The sequence below is a fragment of the Antedon bifida genome, chromosome 1 (assembly GCF_963402885.1).
Source record: "Antedon bifida chromosome 1, ecAntBifi1.1, whole genome shotgun sequence".
Lineage (NCBI taxonomy): Eukaryota > Metazoa > Echinodermata > Crinoidea > Comatulida > Antedonidae > Antedon > Antedon bifida.
In genome coordinates, this window is record NC_136226.1 from 6,063,790 (window position 1) to 6,083,609 (window position 19,820).

At 35.3% G+C, this 19,820-nt stretch overlaps 1 protein-coding gene across 2 annotated transcripts in view; it reads left to right on the forward strand.

Annotated features, from left to right (window-relative positions):
• LOC144839282 (histone-lysine N-methyltransferase 2C-like) overlaps positions 1 to 16,255 on the forward strand; it is a 35,783-nt gene extending 19,528 nt beyond the window's left edge. The window contains exons 31-45 of one of the 2 annotated variants that reach the window (XM_078694600.1): positions 289 to 4,881; positions 5,138 to 5,539; positions 6,060 to 6,263; positions 6,606 to 7,156; positions 7,470 to 7,574; positions 8,017 to 8,126; positions 8,390 to 8,633; positions 8,820 to 8,932; positions 9,424 to 9,544; positions 9,924 to 10,086; positions 10,499 to 10,635; positions 11,052 to 11,182; positions 11,435 to 11,603; positions 12,077 to 12,376; positions 12,858 to 16,255. In XM_078694600.1, the coding sequence (XP_078550726.1) occupies positions 289 to 4,881; positions 5,138 to 5,539; positions 6,060 to 6,263; positions 6,606 to 7,156; positions 7,470 to 7,574; positions 8,017 to 8,126; positions 8,390 to 8,633; positions 8,820 to 8,932; positions 9,424 to 9,544; positions 9,924 to 10,086; positions 10,499 to 10,635; positions 11,052 to 11,182; positions 11,435 to 11,603; positions 12,077 to 12,376; positions 12,858 to 12,953 (7,439 nt within the window). In that variant the 3' untranslated portion in view covers positions 12,954 to 16,255. The remainder of the gene's footprint in view (positions 1 to 288; positions 4,882 to 5,137; positions 5,540 to 6,059; positions 6,264 to 6,605; positions 7,157 to 7,469; positions 7,575 to 8,016; positions 8,127 to 8,389; positions 8,634 to 8,819; positions 8,933 to 9,423; positions 9,545 to 9,923; positions 10,087 to 10,498; positions 10,636 to 11,051; positions 11,183 to 11,434; positions 11,604 to 12,076; positions 12,377 to 12,857) is intronic. The other variant, XM_078694608.1, reaches the window with a different exon arrangement.
• The last annotated feature ends 3,565 nt before the right edge of the window (positions 16,256 to 19,820 follow it).

Below are 19,820 nucleotides of genomic sequence, written 5' to 3' on the forward strand. Positions count from 1 at the left end.
ATAAACCATTTTGTATCCAATCTTAACTTGAGGAAATAATCAATATAATGAATTTATATTATTTAATTAAAATTCCACTGTCATGTCATGATATAATAAATATTGATAACGAAGTGACATTTATTATAAATAATGGTATCTTTTTAATTTACGTGTTTGTATTTGTGTGGTTTGTCATCAGAATATTGTTATACATAATGCATATATATTATTGTCATGACATTCCTAGCAGTACAGTAGTATAGATTTGCCAAAATGTAGTTTTTAAATTCTTACAATTTGTTTCAGAAGCTGAACTAAAGGCACCTGGTCCTCATGCTCAACTCCTACAAGCTATGAACAGACAGCATCAAGAGCAGCTACAGCAACAACAGTTTCATAGTTCCGCCCAAGCAGAAACATCAGTTGTAGATCAGCTGGTTCAACCAGAACCTCCAGCAAACCAAAGGTTTCCACGTATGCCGAATCCTGACACATTGGTTTCAAAACAAACTACATTCTCACCAAATCCTCAATCAAGTATGGTAGGACAGAGATTTCCTTTGCCAGCAAGTGGACAACAGTCACCAATGGTACCAGGGCAAATGGCATTGCGTTCACCACAACAGCCAATAACGCCTGGACAAATGTCTCCAATGAATTCTGCTGGTGTACCAAGTCCAGGTGGTCCCCAGGTGTTTTCAGAAATGCAAAGACCGCCTGTTCCCAGAATGCCAGGTGTAATGCCAAATCAGCATGTACAGGGTCCTTCACCCAGTCCTATACCACGTATGATGGGTAACATGATGGGTCAAAATCAAAGAATGTCTGCATCACCTCTAAATAGTGTTCCAAGGATGCCTGGTGCAATGCAAAACCCAGGAGGAAATATTGGTATGCCTATGCCATCACCAAACTCAATGCAACGTATGCCTGGACCTCAAGGACAACAGATGGGGGATATTCCACTAGGAATGATGTCACCGCAAGGTTTGCAGAACCAACAGGCAAGGATGCAATTAGGTGGACAGAGACCACCTCTTCTAGATGGACAAGGATTCATGCCTCCATTCGCAGATGAACCTGCGCCAAACCCGCAAGATAGAGTTCAACATCAACAGTGGCTGCTTCGAAAAGAGCAACATTTGCAAATGCAAGTCAAGGCTCTTGATGCAGAAATAAGTAAATACAGAAAACGTAAAAAGGTTTTATCAGCCAGACAAAGATCGTGTAAAAAGAGTGGTCGAGTGTTTCCTGAAAGTGATGTCAGAGAGTTAGATACATTATCTCAGCAATATAGTGTTATTACAAAGAAGTTAGAAGCAGCCCGGAAACTTGTCCGCCAACATTCTTCTTTGATGGAAGAATATGGATTAAAACCTCAAAAGGCAATGACTGGTCCTGGAAATATGATGCAAAGACCGCCTTTTCAAAACCAACAAAACATGATGATGGGTGGAAATGGTCAGATGCCTTTTATGCACCCTAGAGGTATGATGACACCTAATATGATGATGAGACAACAGATGCTTGGGAACAATCCTCATATGATGCAAGCTAATCAGGGACAAATGATGCCAGGGAAACCTGGTGCAATGATGCAGCATTTTCAACAGGCTGGTATGATGCCACAAGGTCAAACACCAATGATGCAGCTTGGAGGTCAACGTATGATTGCACCAGGTCAGCAATCACCAATGATGATGGGTGGACAGCAGATGCAAGGGGGACAGATGATGCAACCAGGACAGCAGATGTTGCAACCAGGACAGCAGATGTTGCAACATGGACAGCAAATTATGCATCCAGCAATGATGCAAGGTGGTATGCTTCATGGTGGTCAACAACTTCCTATGAACCAACAAGGAATATTACAACAACCAGGCATGATGCAGAAACTTGGAATTTTGCCAATTCGACAACCAATGATGCAACCTGGTCACCAATCACCAATGCTTCATCCAGGTCAACAATCACCAATGTTACAACCAGGTCAACAATCATCTATGATGCCTCCAGGTCAGCAATCACCCATGATGCCTCCAGGTCAACAATCACCGATGATGCCTCCAGGTCAACAGTCACCAATGATACCTCCAGGTCAGCAGTCACCAATGATGCCTCCCGGTCAGCAGTTACCAATGATGCCTCCAGGTCAAAATTCACCTATGATGCTTCCAGGGCAGCAGTCGCCAATGATTGCACCAGGTCATCAGTCACCTATGATGCCTCCAGGTCAACAGTCACCTATGGTTCCTCTAGGTCAACAGTCGCCTATGGTTCCTTTAGGTCAACAATCGCCAATGGTTCCTCTTGGTCAGCAATCTCCAATGATGCAGCCTGGTCAGCAGTCACCAATGATGCAGCCTGGTCAGCATTCGCCAATGATGCAGCCTGGTCAGCATTCGCCAATGAGGCAGCCTGGACAGCAATCGCCAATGAGACAACCTGGTCAACAATCACCAATGATGCAGCCGCTGCCTGGTCAGCAGTCACCAATGAGACAACCTGGTCAACAATCACCAATGATGCACCCTGGTCAACAGTCGCCAATGAGACAACCTGGACAACAATCTCCAATGTTGCAACCAGGACAACAATCACCTATGATGCAACCAGGACAACAATCGCCAATGGTACAATCAGGACAACAGTCCCCAATGGTTTCCATGGGTCAACCATCACCATTAATACCATCAGCAGGAAAGTTATCTCAAATGCAACTAAATCAAATGCAGACATCAATATTGCAAAAGCAACCAGGGTCAATAATACAGTCTGCACAAATGATGCATTCAGAACCATTATCTAAGTTGGATCAAGTGACCCCTGCTTCAACACCATCTAGAATAGCTCCAGTACCACAAGGTTCTCAAATGGTTCAAATGCAGTCATCTCTGATTACTGGAAATGAACAATCTTCAGCAACTCATACAGAAGCTCAGTCCCCTCTGGTTCCATTAGAACATAAGTCCCCGATTGTTTCTCAGAGCCAGCAGTCTCCTATAGTACTACCAAACCAGCAGTCTTCAAATATAGTACCTGGTCAACCATCACCATTGGTGCAATCTGAGAAGCCACCAATAACTGGGCAGCAGTCGCCAATAGTTTCTTCTGAACAGCAGTCTCCAATGACTGGACATCAGTCTCCAATGATAAAGCAACAGTCACCACAAGGAAGCCAGCCTTCACCTGCACAGGAATCATTACCACCAATGGTGCCATTTCAGCAAGGTGCACAATCACCAATAAATCCAACTACTCCATCACCAATGTTGGGAAATACTTCAAAATTTCCAACACCTCAACATCCAGGAATACAGCAAAATCCAAAGCCACCTATGTCACCACGAGGAGCACCTGCAGTGTTGTCCCAGCAACAATTACAGCAGCAACAGCAGCAAATTGTTCAGATATCTATGATGGACAACAACCCATTCAGTGAGGCATTCCAAGCTAGAGAAAGACAAGCTAAATTGGAACAACAGAATGAAAGACAGAGGATTCAGTTAGTTCAAGAGATAGCAAAGATAAAGCAAGCCCAGAATCCAATGGTTAATGTACAAAATCGCTCTAAGCCAACACAGGGAGAGGCATCCTTTTTCAACAAAGATGCACTTGGTTTTCCAATGACAGATCAATTTTTAATGGAAGTACAGTCTACAAATGAAACGTTAAATCATATCCAACAAGTCATTTCACAACAGGCACCACAACCAGGTATGCCCATAGCTGACAGCCTGCAAATGCCACCACCAGAAGGTTTCCCAATGCCTCCAAGCTATCCAGTGTCTCAGGACAAGAAAGAAAAACCTAAGAAGAAGCAAAGGCGCAAGAAAAAGAATGCAGATTCAGAAGATGCAGATGGTAATGTACTGAGCAATGTTCGTCCTGGACGACCTCTACCATTGATGCCTCTTGAAACACCTCAAATACCAAATGATATGATGGTACCTAATATGGGGATTCACAAACCTGGTGAATTAATGCAGCACTCTAGTAGTTCTAGCATTATTAATCCAGCCAACACTAATATCCCAGTTGAAGATCTTCCTATGCTCCCTGGCCTAGATGAACATGGTATGCAACAGATTAATACTCAAGAACTATCAGGAGCTCAGAAAACCTTCCTTCAAAACCAACTTTTGAAACAGTTATTACAGGGACCAGCTTTATACGGCCAACAAAAGATTACCCACATTCCTCCAAACCTTGCTGAACTAGCTCTTGCTAGTGGTAATCAAAATTCTGAACAGCACCAACTAGACCTTCCAAATGGCAACAATGTACCTGTAAGAGAACACGAGGAAGATGAAGAAGAGATCAAATTAACACCAGAGCAGCTAAAGCAATTGGAGATGTTGGAAAAACTTCCTTATGTCATTAAAAAGAAGGATGGAAAACCAGCTAAAAATGATCATGAAATTTTGATGGAGATTCACAGAGAGGAGATCCAAGAGAAACAAAAGCAATTAGAAATAGAAGAACATCAAAAACAAAAGAAGAAAGATGGTGTGAAGAAGAGCCCCAAGGAAAGAGCTCCTCGGAAGCGCAAGAAACTTTCAAAAACTGAAGCAAAGAACCAAGACACCATTATGAATGCACTGAAACAGCTTCCTGTGTTAGATCTCTGTGAACCTGATGTTGTTATTAACTTTGCTCTTTGTCAGCCAGTAGGAAGCAGTGCACTAAATGGAAAGAACAAACTTCTAGGAAAATATGGCTATGCATTGATTGAAGGTGTAAGAGATTTTTATAAGCATTTTCCAAATGGTGCGTTGGACTCAAATAACCCTCCTACTCCACCGTCCTCGCCTCCAATTAAAAAGGATTTTCTTGTCAATGGGGAAATGCATACAGAAGATATCTCCAAGAAGTTACTTAAACAAAAAATTAAGTCAGGTAAGCATAGAATTTATGAACAAGTAACTTAGTCTGTTTAATTAATATTAAAGTACATAAATGGTGTTATAGTAATATTGGTGTAAATATTATTTCAAGATTGAATATTTTAGAGTGCATATTTAATTTGAGCATTTTGTATGCATGCATTTTCTTTGGTTTTTGTGGCAGGAAATAAATTGCTACAAATATTAATTTTTTGAGCATCCCTGAAATGTTGGTATTTTATTTTACTCCTTTCCTTTCTGTTACCAAGGTGCCATGCCTGGTCTAAGAACAAGCCCTCTATCCTCTGTCGTTCCTGTATCAGATGTAACACTAACAACTGGAGATGAACTTATACGAGAGATGCAATCGCATCAGCGTACAATAACGAGAGCCACAAATCTAGCGTATAGTGGCGTCAAAGTACCGCCATCGTTACCAACACCACCACCGTCAAACGCCAACTCTGCTGAAGAGGTAAACCGAATGCGGATTAGAATGATGATGTTGCAACAAGATTCAAACGTGCCTTCGTCGTCGCCAGAACTAGATGATACTGAACCTGTACGATACAAGGGTTTACGTTTGATCACAGAAAATGCAGAGTCACTCTGTAAGAAAGAGAGGTCCACCTCACCAGCATTTGCTATTGTAAAACCCACGCCTAGGAGAGGTAAGTACCAAGCGCCTCATTCATGCACCCACCTATTCCTGCCCAGATTTTGATTTTTTTTTCTTAAAGCCATATTCAATATTATTATGATTTATTTGCATGAATGAAAATATTATTTTTGTTTATATAATTGACCTACATTTACAAATGATGGTTGCATGGTTATTGTTCGTATACTTCATGTTATTTAAAGATCATTGTTAGTGTCATAATATATGAAATTTGAATAGTCAATAAAAAAGGGTAAAGAGAGAAAATTGCCGCCCCATGTTCTCCAACATGTCATGTATGGCTTGATAATTTACATATTACAGGGTCCTCCTGTTATTCAAAGCACAATATGCTATTGTTTGCTCTGTTCGGTCACAGCTGGCGTTGCTGAGACGTGTCTTTAGGAACGCTAATAAATGGTTCTCTATGAGAATATGTTATTGTTGTAAATTTTCATTCTTGTGCATTATGTAAGAGGAACCTTGCAGACAAGAGAATGTAAGGTTACGTGTTTTTGTGTTTTATTCAGTGCATCCTGCAGTTGCAATTTCCAAGAGCAGTAGTGTATTGTCTCCAGGTGCGAAGATGTTAGTAGCTGGATCGTCTGTCACATTAACACTCAATCAACATGCTGGTGACCCACATAGTATTGTTGCCAGTTTAGCCGAAATTCTCAAGATACCTGTTCCGTCCATCATTCAGTTGAATAACTTGAAGCAAGAACATTCTTTAGGTATGCATTTTGGTTTATCTTTTTCTGTCTGTTGTGCTTACTCTATGAGGTGTGTTTCGTGTGGATTGATTACTGCGAGTCTACTGTTCAATCTATGCATGAAAGGTTTTTCTTTTAAAAGAATTCCAAAGCAGAATAATTATTTTCTGTTTATCTTTTAACTACATATTTATCACAATTTTCTTTATACTGTTGTTGTATTTTGTAACCATGTTCAATCAGATGTTTATCCTGAAATGAAGCTTGTTTATGAATTGTTTAGATAAAAGAATTCAAAGTTTGTAGAAGTGAATTTTCACCAATATAACTTTATAATCAATTTTGTTTTGCTTAACATTCAAGGTATCAATAAAATGGATCCTTCTGTGAAAGAAGCGCACAATCTATTGATATCTGCTTCATCTAGTAAACAACGCTTCTGCAAGCACTGTGATGTCTTGATACTTGGAGAAGCCGTCTACAAACCATCAGACTCTACTCCTCCTGGAAAGTCTCCAGATCCATCATCCGTATTCTGCAGCACCAACTGCTTCATGCAATGGACCATCTCGCAAAGAACACAAACTCAAGTTGAAACTCAAGAACTTACTGGTCCCGTTGTCAACCATCCAAGTCATGAGTCTCTTTTGCCTCCAAAACTTGTATCTCCAACACAGTTAAGTCCACCACCTGTCTCACCAGGGCCTCCGCCACCACCAAAGCCAGAGGTAAAGGTGGAAGAAGTCAAAATCTCAGACGTGAAAAGGGAATACAAAGAAATTTTGAAGGAAGCAAAAGAGGCAAGTGCCTTAAAGGAAGCAAAGGAAAAAGAAGAAGCAAGACTAGCAAAGGAAGCTAAAGAATGGAAAGTGAAGGCTCAGATTAAGAGAAAACTAGCGGAAATGCCAAAACCAGTAAGTTTAATTTTAATTCAATTTCAATTTTGCTTTTATGTCGGATTCATGTTTAAAAAAAATATATTTAAAAAAATAGAAGAAAAAAAATTTTTTCAATCCCATTCGATTGTCAGTGTTTTATAATGAAAACTTACCAGTTAGAAAATAAATAAAACTGCAACATCAACAAACCACGATACTCCACAAGCAATGAAATATGCATCAGGAATCTGTTACTGTATTCATTTTATTACCTTTAATCATGTGTTTACTGCTTGAATGTTTACTTATATTTCTTGAATACTTTGATATACTTTATTTGTTATTTTAGCAACCCAATATGAAGAAATGGAGAAACATTCGGTACAAGAAATGGTCTATGTACTGTCTACCACCCAAGAAATACTCGGATCCAGATGAAGAAGATATTGATGTTGTAAGTTAACCTTTTACATATTTTAAAAAGGTTGATGTCTTTGGAATTAAATATTTTGATCACCTCATGGAATGTGGTTTAAAAATAAGTAATACTAAATATAAAGTAAATATTGAAAGTTTAAGCAGGTTTATATCAAATGACATCTGTTTTTTCCTGCAACGAACAATGTGATATTGATGATAGAGCCATTTCAGATACACTCCTATGAAAAACATTTTCATATGAAATTATAATTAATTTTCTACTTTATTGCCATCTATCAAAGTAGATTAGGATTAGGTATATTTCTTGCTTACACTGTTCTGCATAGGATAAACTCCATTAAATATCAGTTACACTGAAAATCTTTTGCAGTTTTTTTTAATAAAATTTCAGATCAGTAAACATTTTAATTTTTTGCAATGATACAAATGCATGTTTAATGTTAATCTTTACACAGTTAATCCAGAAACTTGGAACATCATTGCGACCGGAATCTGGATTGGAAGACGGAAGAAATTGCATTCTTTGTTCAGACCATGGAGATGGTGAAACGAATGGCTCAGCAAGGTATTGTGCCTTACCCAAGAAACTAAATTAACCGAACCTCTCCTTTGGGGACACCAGTATTCAGGGGACAACCCTATTAAGAGGGTACTTTCTCATGAAACTCTAACACTACCGCTATTCAGGGGACACCTTTTTTCAGACGACACTCTTTTTGGATCCCAATGTTGTCGCCATATACAGATTCTACTATACTAACAATGAATATCTATAATTTATTTATCCGTGAAAAAACTGTAATAACCAAATCTGTCTCTTTTTTACAGATTACTTAATTGCAACGTTAACTCATGGGTGCATCTCAACTGTGCACTGTGGTCTTACGAGGTGTATGAGACGTTAAACGGCGCCCTCATGAATGTTCATACATCGATCAAACGAGGACTTTCCAACAAGTGTTGCTACTGCAGCAAGTTCGGAGCTACAGTTCTATGTCAAAAGCTTAGGTGTTCTAATATCTACCATTTTGGCTGTGCAATGAATGATAACTGTATGTTTTTCAAAGATAAGGTAAGAATAATAAATATTAAAATGTACTTGTTAACTTTTTCTTGACATTTCAATATATGAATATGACTAGGCAGATATTGTTAACATTTTACAATATTAAAAGAATATGAAAGTTTCATTTAAGTCCTCCAGTCTGGAATTTGGAAACTCTTATTGTTACTGACTGTATCTCACTTCTTTTTTCAGACTATGCTTTGTCCTCTTCATGCACCATCAAAGAATACAGACAACACGCTAGAGTCGCACATTGTCTTTCGTCGAGTGTATGTTAGTAGAGATGAACACAAACAAGTGGCGAGGTAAATATCTTATGTCATCGTTTTCAGTCAGTCATCAATTATGATCCAATGTCCAAATAATTTTTTATATTTTCCTTTGAGCTTTATTAAAGTTTACTTAATGAGGAAAAAAAAATTCTATACTATATACTCATTTCCAGCTGTTTTAGTTATAATGTTTTTGTTTGTACAGTATCTCCATTCAGATCCACCCACAGCATTGTCATTTTCAGAAATTTAAATTTATATTTAAATAATATGATAATTGCTTATTTCCAAGACATTATTTGTCTGTATTGTACCTTTCTTTGTCTTAAGTTCTATCTACACTATCAAACTAGTTTGACAAAAAGTGTGATGTGCTCAAATATGGTAGTGATATGCCCAAATATGGTAGTGATATGCCCAAATATGGTAGTGATATGACATCATCATCTCCATATATATATATATCACAAAGTTTGGATAGTGTAGACAGAGCATTATGATTTATATATGTATTCTGCTTACAGGGTGATGCAAGACAATGAATGTCAACGAACACTGCGTGTTGGAAGTCTTGTGTTCAAATGCATTGGTCAACTTCTTCCACACCAAATGCAATCATTCCATTCAACAACTGCTATTTTCCCAGTAAGTTGACAGCAACTAGTAAAACTTCAATATGTTGAAGGGTATCATTGAACTGATGGGTCATTCCATGTGAATTCAATCCAACCACCCTGTTTCATCGTATCAGATTTTGATGAAACTTAAAAATATATCCAGTATGTGAAAAACCAACAAAATATGTAGTTTTAAAATAAGCAAATTCCCCAAGTTTGAGTTCAATTTAAACTTATAAGTTATCTTAGCTTAAAGTAGCCATTTTGTTCAGTGACACAGGTTTTTTTTTGCTATTTTTTGGTTCACCCTGTCTCCATACAAGAGGAAATATATATATCCCTATCCAAATAAAAAAATATATATTCCTCTTAGATGTGGTAAATGTACTTTTCTCAATTTCTTACAGGTTGGGTTTGAAGCATCACGTTTGTATTGGAGTATGCGATACACCAACAAACGATGTCGTTACATATGTTCCATCGGCGAATCCAGCGGGAAGCCATTATTTACAATCCGTGTCCAGGAGCAGGGACATGAAGATGTCACTGTACAAGATACTACAATTAGGGGTAGATTATTTTTATTTAATTCACAGATACTAATCATGGACGGATGGAAAAAATACTAAATACATCACAATCATGTATATGATACAACGAAAAGATTGTAATAGTTTTATCAGTTATTTTGAGTAATTTTAAATGTATTAAATTTCAAATTAGGCCATCTACATACCCATGGCATCCTCGGTCACAGCGCACAAAGAGATGATCCCCTACTCTTTTCCAATAGTGTACAAGTTCTTTATCATGCACTTGTGTATTGTATATACACATGATCAACAGCTTTACTTTTCATCTGAAGGACAAGTCTCAAACCCATGCCTTTCACGTGCAATATCCCTTACCATATGTAAAGTATGATTACTGTTTAAAACTACTGTTGTAATTATTACTAAATGATAATGTTTGTATACTTCAGGCGTTTGGCAGAAGATTTTATTACCTATTGAAAAGCTACGCCGTGAAGCGGACATGCTCAAACTCTTTCCAAGATTCATCAGTGGTGAAGATTTGTACGGTCTGCAAGAACCGGCCATTCTAAGAGTACTTGAATCGGTAAATATACAGATAATAGTTATCAGTATTTACATAAACAACTATTTTAACAGTGTTCTGTCTGGGTCTGTAAATATGTTTTACCTCATTTGGTTCAGTTTAGTGTATTTGTATTCAAATTGGCATTATGTACATGTCCTAGTAAACACTGATTAAAAACACGTTTATTTTATTGAACAAGTTTACCATATCTACCATATTAATATTATAAGCCTAGTTTGACACTATTTTTGTGCAAGTGTAACTAGGAATATTGTCACACTATAATGTGAATTACCTAAGATCAAGGGGTCAACACAATGGTCAAGTTGACTTATAAAATAAAAACATGGATAGACTTCACAAATGGCTGCCTTAACTAATCGAAAGATTTTGATTTTAAAATATCTAATTCAACTTGTCTTCATCTATTGTAGCTTCCTGGTGTTGAGCTGATCCAGAACTATCAGTTCCGCTATGGAAGATCTCCATACTTGGAACTTCCATTAGCTATCAATCCATCAGGATGTGCTCGCACTGAACCCAAGATGAGAACCCATGTTAAAAGGTAAGAGATATTATACAAGCAATGAATGTTTATGAGTGGTATGGTACAAATAATGCCAATGATGAAAATTTATATTTCAAAATAGATTTGGAATTACAGTAATGGAGAATTTTTTTTTTACACAAATAAAAAAAAAGTATGATTTAACAATTGTTAAATAGTGCGTACTATTGCACGCCATGTGACCCACAATCCTCCGATCAACTTTACTGCAAGTATTTGTTAAAGTTATTGTTGTCCTTCTTTTCTCAGATCTCACACCCTGACCAGCAACACAACCTCACGTTCATACCATCAACCATTGGTTACTGGTGATAGCATATATCCATACAAGACCTTTGTACACTCCAAGACATCTCAATATCGCAAGATGAAAAGTGACTGGAAGTCAAATGTTTATCTGGGCCGCTCACAGATTCAGGTAAGGAAAAGAGTGCAATTATAGAAGTTTTTAACAATTTTTCTTTTTTTTACATATGAATGTATTGTCATGTTTATTAACTTTTTATAGTTTGTGTTGAGTTGTGGTAGCTGACACTTGACTATCATACAGAAAGACCCAGGTTCAAATCCTGATCCAGGTTGAACAATACAAGGGAGGATAAGGCAGTATGGAAAAGCTACTATCCATAATTATTTTTAATCTGTAGAAATTATTTATTCTGAAGCCCTGTCTACACTATCAAAACTACACTTGTTACAAAAAAATGTGATGTGCGCATATATGGACATGATGTCATATCAGTACCATATTTGGGAATATCATTACCATGTTTGGGCACATCACACATTTTTGTCAAACTAGTTTTATAGTGTAGACAGAGCTTAGCTTAACCATAAGAATGAACTGTGTACTGAATCACACTAATATTCACCTTCTCATTGGTATCTCAGGGTCTTGGACTTTATGCTGCCAAAGACATTGAGAAACACACAATGGTAATCGAATACATCGGTACGCTAATCAGAAACGAGGTTGCTAACCGTAAAGAGAAACATTACGAAGAATCGAATCGTGGTATTTATATGTTCCGTTTGGATGATGATCAAGTGATCGACGCAACGTTATCCGGAAACCCGGCTAGATACATCAACCACTCGTGCAATCCCAACTGCGTTGCCGAGGTCGTCAGTTTCGAGAAGGATAATAAGATTATTATCATCTCCAACAGGCGCATCACCAAAGGCGAAGAGGTAAATATATTTAATGGTAGTGTTTGTACACATATATAGTCAGCCTTGTATAGTGATTTATGTATGCTGGGTGCATCATGTTAAGCTCTGTCTACACTATCAAACTAGTTTTACAAAAAAGTGTGATGTGATATCATCATGTCTATGGGCACATCACATTTTTTTGCCACATAAAGTTTGATAGTGTAGACAGAGCTTTATTAAGATAACTTGTATTGTCAATTTGCTGTACTATGTACACTTGGTTGGTTTCAGCTTTTATTGGTTGAGAAAATGTAAATATTAAGATCTTATTACTCAAGGTTACTATTTTCAAGTGAAGATTAATAATAGTAACCCACTACTTTAATAGTACCTCTAAAAACTCCCAGTATGTAAATTAGTACTTTCCTATTTTTGCAACCATAAATGTGTTCTGATATTACTACTAGTATTTTTCTTTTGTGTACTCATTTCTTAACCTTTTTTTTTCTTTGTGTAGCTTACCTACGATTACAAATTTGACTTTGAAGACGAGGACCAAAACAAGATTGCTTGTGGCTGCAAAGCACCAAACTGTAGAAAGTGGATGAACTAAGCTTCACCCTTGTTTTACATTCAAGTGGTCATGGCAAATGTACATATAAAAACTAGAGAGACTAAGCTTATGGCTACGACTGGATCATGGAACAATAGATTGGTAATAGAGCAAGTACTACAATTAAGCTTTTTTATTGTATTGGATCTTTGAAAATGATAGTAACATCATAGAAAATCACTGTATGAAAAACTACATGACCTAAATAGAGCTATAGAACAGTGTATGGTTTTTCCAATGTTCTTAAAAGATCATTGTTTTTCTAAGGATTTTTCCACTTTACGGTGTTTGGTATTCCACACTTGCACATTAAGAAATTACTGTATTGGTAAGTATACAATATTATATTGTGTACAGTATAATGGATATAACCAATAGTAAAACACTGTAGTTCTACATGGAGGAAACATCAGTAATACACAGTATACCTACATCATATGAATACAGTGTTATTGATGTAATAATACAAGAAAAACTATAGATGATATGTAGATATTGTAATACTAGGAATAGGTAGTGCATTAACAATAACAGCAGTACTAATACATCAGCGCCCACATTTAAACAAATCATTTTGCATGAAAACAAACTTGCAAACACAGCATGCATTGTAGTTTCTTGTGTGTCATCTCTCGAAAAAATCTGGGAAAATTTGAGTGGCCCTACATCCAGATTTATGGAAAAACCAGTAGAGTAGAAAAGAATTTGGGAAATTCCTGGTTTTGTGGGTGCCCGGTTATTTTATCTATATCTGCAGTATTATTCAATCAAGACTGAATGACTTCCATCATTATAACAACAATTACTACTGGACCTGATGAGAAATAAGGGGTCTATACTAAACAATCAATCACTAATGTTATATTACAAGATTGTATTGTTCGTAAACAAATTTTAATGGCAATAATTTTTAAATGTTTATCAAATCAGCAAATTGTAACTTGTAAAAAGATTTTTTAAATGTTTGTAAGACACGGTAAGTCATCCAGTGTATTTTATTCATATTTGTTAAATAATTCTGTCGGAATTTAAAGACAAGAATTATTATCTGAGAAAAATTACTTATGTTAATTGAAATATCCATTGTAAAATTCCACTATTTTTTTGGCAAAATACAGATTAATATATAAATAAGTCAGAGTAATATATTGTACACAATTCATATTTTGAAATATTTTAAAGAAACTGTAACAAAAATAATGATGATTGTATGAGAAATTGTAATTTATATGTATGTAATTCACAAACATTTAACAATGGGGAATAATAATAGATGTGATTAAACAGTTTACATGGTAAACTTAATTATATATGTCATCTGTCATCACAACATTAACGCATAAGAAAGGGCTTATAAAGAATTTAAAGATCTGTTAATTTGTCCTTCATTGTAATGAAATGCCTATTTTACATTCAAATTAAACATAGGATACCTGATCATAATCAATTTAATGCTAGCGTGTGTGATGTCAGTCGACATATGTTAGATGATAATATATAGGTATACACCTAATGTCCTAAAATAAATTGTATCTATCTTTAGGCTACCCATGAAGAAAGTCAACAAATTATTGTAATGAACATTACAAAATGTAACTGTATATTGTATAGATGTTAATTGCCAAAATTGTTTAAACCTTGCAATTCTATAGTGTTTATGATGCCAACAAATAGGCTAGTGTGTAGATTTTTAAAATATATCTTTTTAAACAATTGTTTAAAATCAAATTTAACACCTTAGAATGAAATGGAAATTGTTTAATCAAATTCATAACTTATCCACCAATGGGTGTCTTTAGCAAGCAGCTGTTAAAATTTGGAATGAATTTTGAAATATTTCTGACACTGCACAATTATTTTTCGATTTATTCTGTACAAAGTTTACAATTTGGTGCTTAAAATAGATCAGGTGTCATTATTTTTTTCTTTTTATAACCCAATTTAATGAGTAAATTCTGATATTTGAGCATAAAAAGTAATTAATTTTTGTATTAATTACATGTATATTTCTAGGATACAATTAATTTATTTCTTAACCACTGTTAGCCGTGTATGGAAAGAGTTAGAATACTTATAATTGGAACAATCTCAATCTAGAATGTAATATAAAAGATTTGTAAAAATAAAATAAGTGTATTGTATTGAAATGATAAGGAAAACTTTCAAAATGTATTTCTTTCCTAGTGTCAACCGAGATGTAAATTTAACATTATTTTGTACTACTACTACTATATTGAAGAAATTTGTAGAGTTTTTGTATGATAAACAAATGATTATTATGTAGTATTCGAATGACTCGTTGTCGTTAGGGTGCTACGAATGCTTTCTTCCAAGTCTTGTCAATGCTTTGCCTTTTTGTAGCCCATCAAGATCAAAGCAACATGTAAATATTCAATGTATAGAATCTGTTTTATTTTCTACCATTTCTGTAAATTACTTCTTTGTTTATTAATATTATTGTTGTTATATCAGTAATTCGTAAAGATCTCTATATCTCTGACCGCAATGGCTTTGTTTGCATAGACAAGGAATATTCTTCTTTGTGATCAAAGTTGAAATCTGTTAAATAATAACCTTTTATACTAATAATTACAGAGATGTTGATCTAATGGGCCGAAATTTAGTATCGACAGAATAATAAACTTGTATTTGAGGTGGGGTTTTTCTAGAATTATAGACTAAGTACAGTACACCTATTAAAAGGACACTTCCAAACAAACGAGAGGAAATAGATATTTTACCACTACGGCTAACCCCTATTTAAGGGACACATTGTTTGGGTCCTGAAAGTGTTTCTTAATAGATAGTTCTACTGTACTGTTTTACTTGTGTTTTTTTACAATGTAAAATTGTACAGTTACTGATAAACTATTAAAGGTAAAACAACAATCTATTATTTTTGTATTACAATTTTGATGATTCTACTATACAATTAAAAACACTTGTCTCATTCTCTCATCAATAATATTTAACTCAATAGGTGAGAATTTTGTAGAATACTGTAGAAATACATTTATTATAAATATGTGTAAATTATTCAAAATGCACTTATAGTTAAACTCAATCAAGGACATATTGTTATAAGAATACTCTATGTAATATTACAATAATTATTATATTGTTAATACTATTTTTTTTGTGTTTTCAACTATAGAGCCGACACATTAGGTTTTGTATATAATAGCTATCCAGTACATAAAGAATTATGATAGGGTATTTTTCGTCTGTTGTCTAACTCATTGTGAATAAACTGTCTGTGCTGTGGTTCTGCCAATAAATGTTTTATTCTCATAGAAATTATATTTTCCGTTGTCACGCAAATTCTGTTCTTGTAACCCGTGTTCACACGATCTTGAGTTGAAACGTTATACCCGGAGAATGCTACTTTTTAACTTAAAGGGTAGCTCAGGGAAGACATTTCTGGTCTTTATTATAAAATACCTTTGCAATATAGCATTAATGTAATAGTATCACCCTACTTATTTTCCGTCCGTCAGCATTAAAGCAGAACGCGCATCATTAAATAATCACCCCCACCCCCTTTTGTTAAAAAGTGGTGTAACATAATGTTATGTGAACAAATCGCATATACCCCTCAAACCTGAAGCAAGGATGGTGTGACGTGTATGTTCTTTGTGTAGCCTAAAGTTGAGTGGGCCTTCTTACCTCGATTTATATATATTTTCTCTCTGTATGAAATGGCTAAACTTTTTACATTTTATATTACCATAGATTTTTAAATCCAAAGCTGTCATTTTAACGCATTTAAATCTAAATTAATGTGTTTAACTTACAGAGCAGTGTTTTCCGTGTTTCTTCTACTTGAACTTAACCATGATTTGTTTGGTTACTAAGTATGTGTTGCCAAGAAATTAACACAGCAACACAATCGCGCGCGTGTAATAAATTGCGTGCGTAGAGACGGTAGAACGTCATAGCGCGCATAAAACATGTGTGACGTTGTTAGGGTTCGAGTGCGTGACGTGTGCAAAACAAAGTGAAGGAGAATACTAATATAAAGGGTCTTTCACACCTGTTCCGGCACGGTTTCCGGCGCCGGGTGAAGCGTTGTGAAAACGAAACATAAAGCTTGGTTCCCACTGGAACGTAACGCAAGGACGTAAACGCAACGCAAGCGTTTTAACCAATGACACTGCGAAGTTATAGACAGTTAGCAATCACAAGCGAATAAGCCATCGCTTGTTATTGGTCAATTCACTTGCGTTGCGTTACGTCCTTGTGTTGCGTCGCTAGTGGGAACCACGCTTTAATGTTCGATTCGCTGGACCGGAACCGTGCCGGAACAGGTGTGAAAGACCCTTAAAACTGGGTAATATTAACATCCGCGTTATCATATTAAGGCAACTCTACAGAAAGCTTTTTTAGTACCGTACAATTATATTGTATTATTAAAAGTACAGGAGGGGTACCATTACTGTAGTATCGATTGTCGAATTGAAAGAAAGAAGTCAGGAACTTAAAATGTCCTATCTTTTGAATTTTTATCTAAATTGAGGGTAGGAGTGGGCCGACCCCTCCTTCTCATTGTCATTGAGAATCCGCTGCGCCTACCGGGCAGTAAAAACAAATTAGTGGAATCCGATATATAAAAATTGTTGAACGGAACTAACTTTATCGGACACAGCGCCCTCTTTTTTTCCTTTAAACAAAATTTGGACCGTGTCGGTTCGTAAATTCAATAGATCACTTTTTGTGTCACGAGATTAAAATTCTCAAAATCCATTGTTTTGATGATGTAACGCCTGTGTCCGCGACTGAAGGACTGTACAGCTTTTTTTACTCGGCGCGGTGTAAACGCCAAATTAAACTTTCACAATCGTTTGATAAACGAAAGCAAAAGTCATGCTATAAGAGAATTTCAATTCTTTGTTCTAAATAATCACTAAACATATGTTGTTTTGGTAAGTACTGACTGTAATAACGACATTTAGCCTCTCTCAGCTAGGCCTATTCCACATCTAGCTAGCTAGGCCTAGCCTAGGCTATTGGGAGTATGGTCGAAGCGGCCGCCAACCAAAGCGGCCGCCAGTTTAATATTGTCATTTGTATGGAACGCCATGTGCGCTTTAATCTTTGATTGTCGTTGTCAACACCATGGCCTATGGCGAGTTGAGTTACAGCTGTATGTATGGTCAAACCAATAAATATAAGCCAAATCATGTACTATCGAATCTTTATATTTCTATAAAAATTAAGTTTGCCTGTCGATAAATTAATATTAACTAACTAAATATATTTACATATACTATCGAATCATTAATAATTTACGTTTGCATCATAATCTACGTACTATTGAACCTTTATATCTCATTTACTATTTATTTATATCTCTTTTTTTTTTAAATATTGGCAGTGAAGGGAAAAAATAACGTTGAACTAACCCGACGTTTCTCGAGCACTCTCCTATCGAATATTTATACATACGTATTGCATTAATAATTTACGTACGGTATTGCCGAATCTTTATATCTCATTTACATACTATCGAATCTTTTTACAGTATTGCAATAATAATTTACGTACGGTATTGCCGAATCTTTATATCTCGTTTACTTTACTATCGCGTCTTTATACAGTATTGCAATAATAATTTACGTACGGGTGTTGCCGAATCTTTATATCTCATTTACATACTATCGAATCTTTATACAGTATTGCAATAATTTACGTACGGTATTGCCGAATCTTTATATCTCGTTTACTTTACTATCGAATCTTCATACACTATTGCAATAATAATTTACGTACGGTATTGCCGAATCTTTATATCTTGTTTACTTTACTATCGAATCTTCATACAGTATTGCAATAATAATTTACGTACGGTATTGCCGAATCTTTATATCTCGTTTACTTTACTATCGAATCTTTATACAGTATTGCAATAATAATTTACGTACGGTGTTGCCGAATCTTTATATCTCGTTTACTTTACTATCGAATCTTTATACAGTATTGCAATAATAATTTACGTACGGTATTGCCGAATCTTTATATCTCGTTTACTTTACTATCGAATCTTCATACAGTATTGCAATAATAATTTACGTACGGTATTGCCGAATCTTTATATCTCGTTTACTTTACTATCGAATCTTCATACAGTATTGCAATAATAATTTACGTACGGTATTGCCGAATCTTTATATCTCATTTACACTGTACTATCGAATCTTGATTTTTTATTGATTAGTAATAGGGTGTGTTATACATTAAGTGTTATTCCATTGTAATACATTGTTTGTGTTTTCAATAAAGCAACATGGGGACGAAAACGCGACGTTCTCTACAGCACTTTTCCTGGCCGGCCGTGTAGTTATTAGCAGAAATTCGCTTAATTAATTACCGTACCGTACAGACACTTGCATCTTTTTTTAGTATTTAAAACTCATTTTAAATTGATCAATATTTATATATCTGAAGGTATGAAATAATTTAGGATATTAAATAAATAAATTGATTCATCATGTTATTGTAATTATTATGATTGCGAACACTACTACAGTAGTTACTTTACTAATTAATTAATATACAATAACAAATATATATATTTTGATATACTTTATTGAAAATATATATATATTATTCTTAATAATTGGCTTATTATATATTATATTAATATACAATACAAACACCACAATGTATTTTATTGACTTTATTAAACATATCATTTAGAACAGTTAAAGTAAGTAATCATCGATTCGCCATTTCGTTTAAAAGAACGTATCACATTCAATCTGTAAAAAAAGAGAATAAATTACATAATAATTTAGATTGTTATTTACGTCCGAGGTAAAGAAAACCTGTCGAAACAATGGCAATCAAAGATTACAAAACAACGACAAT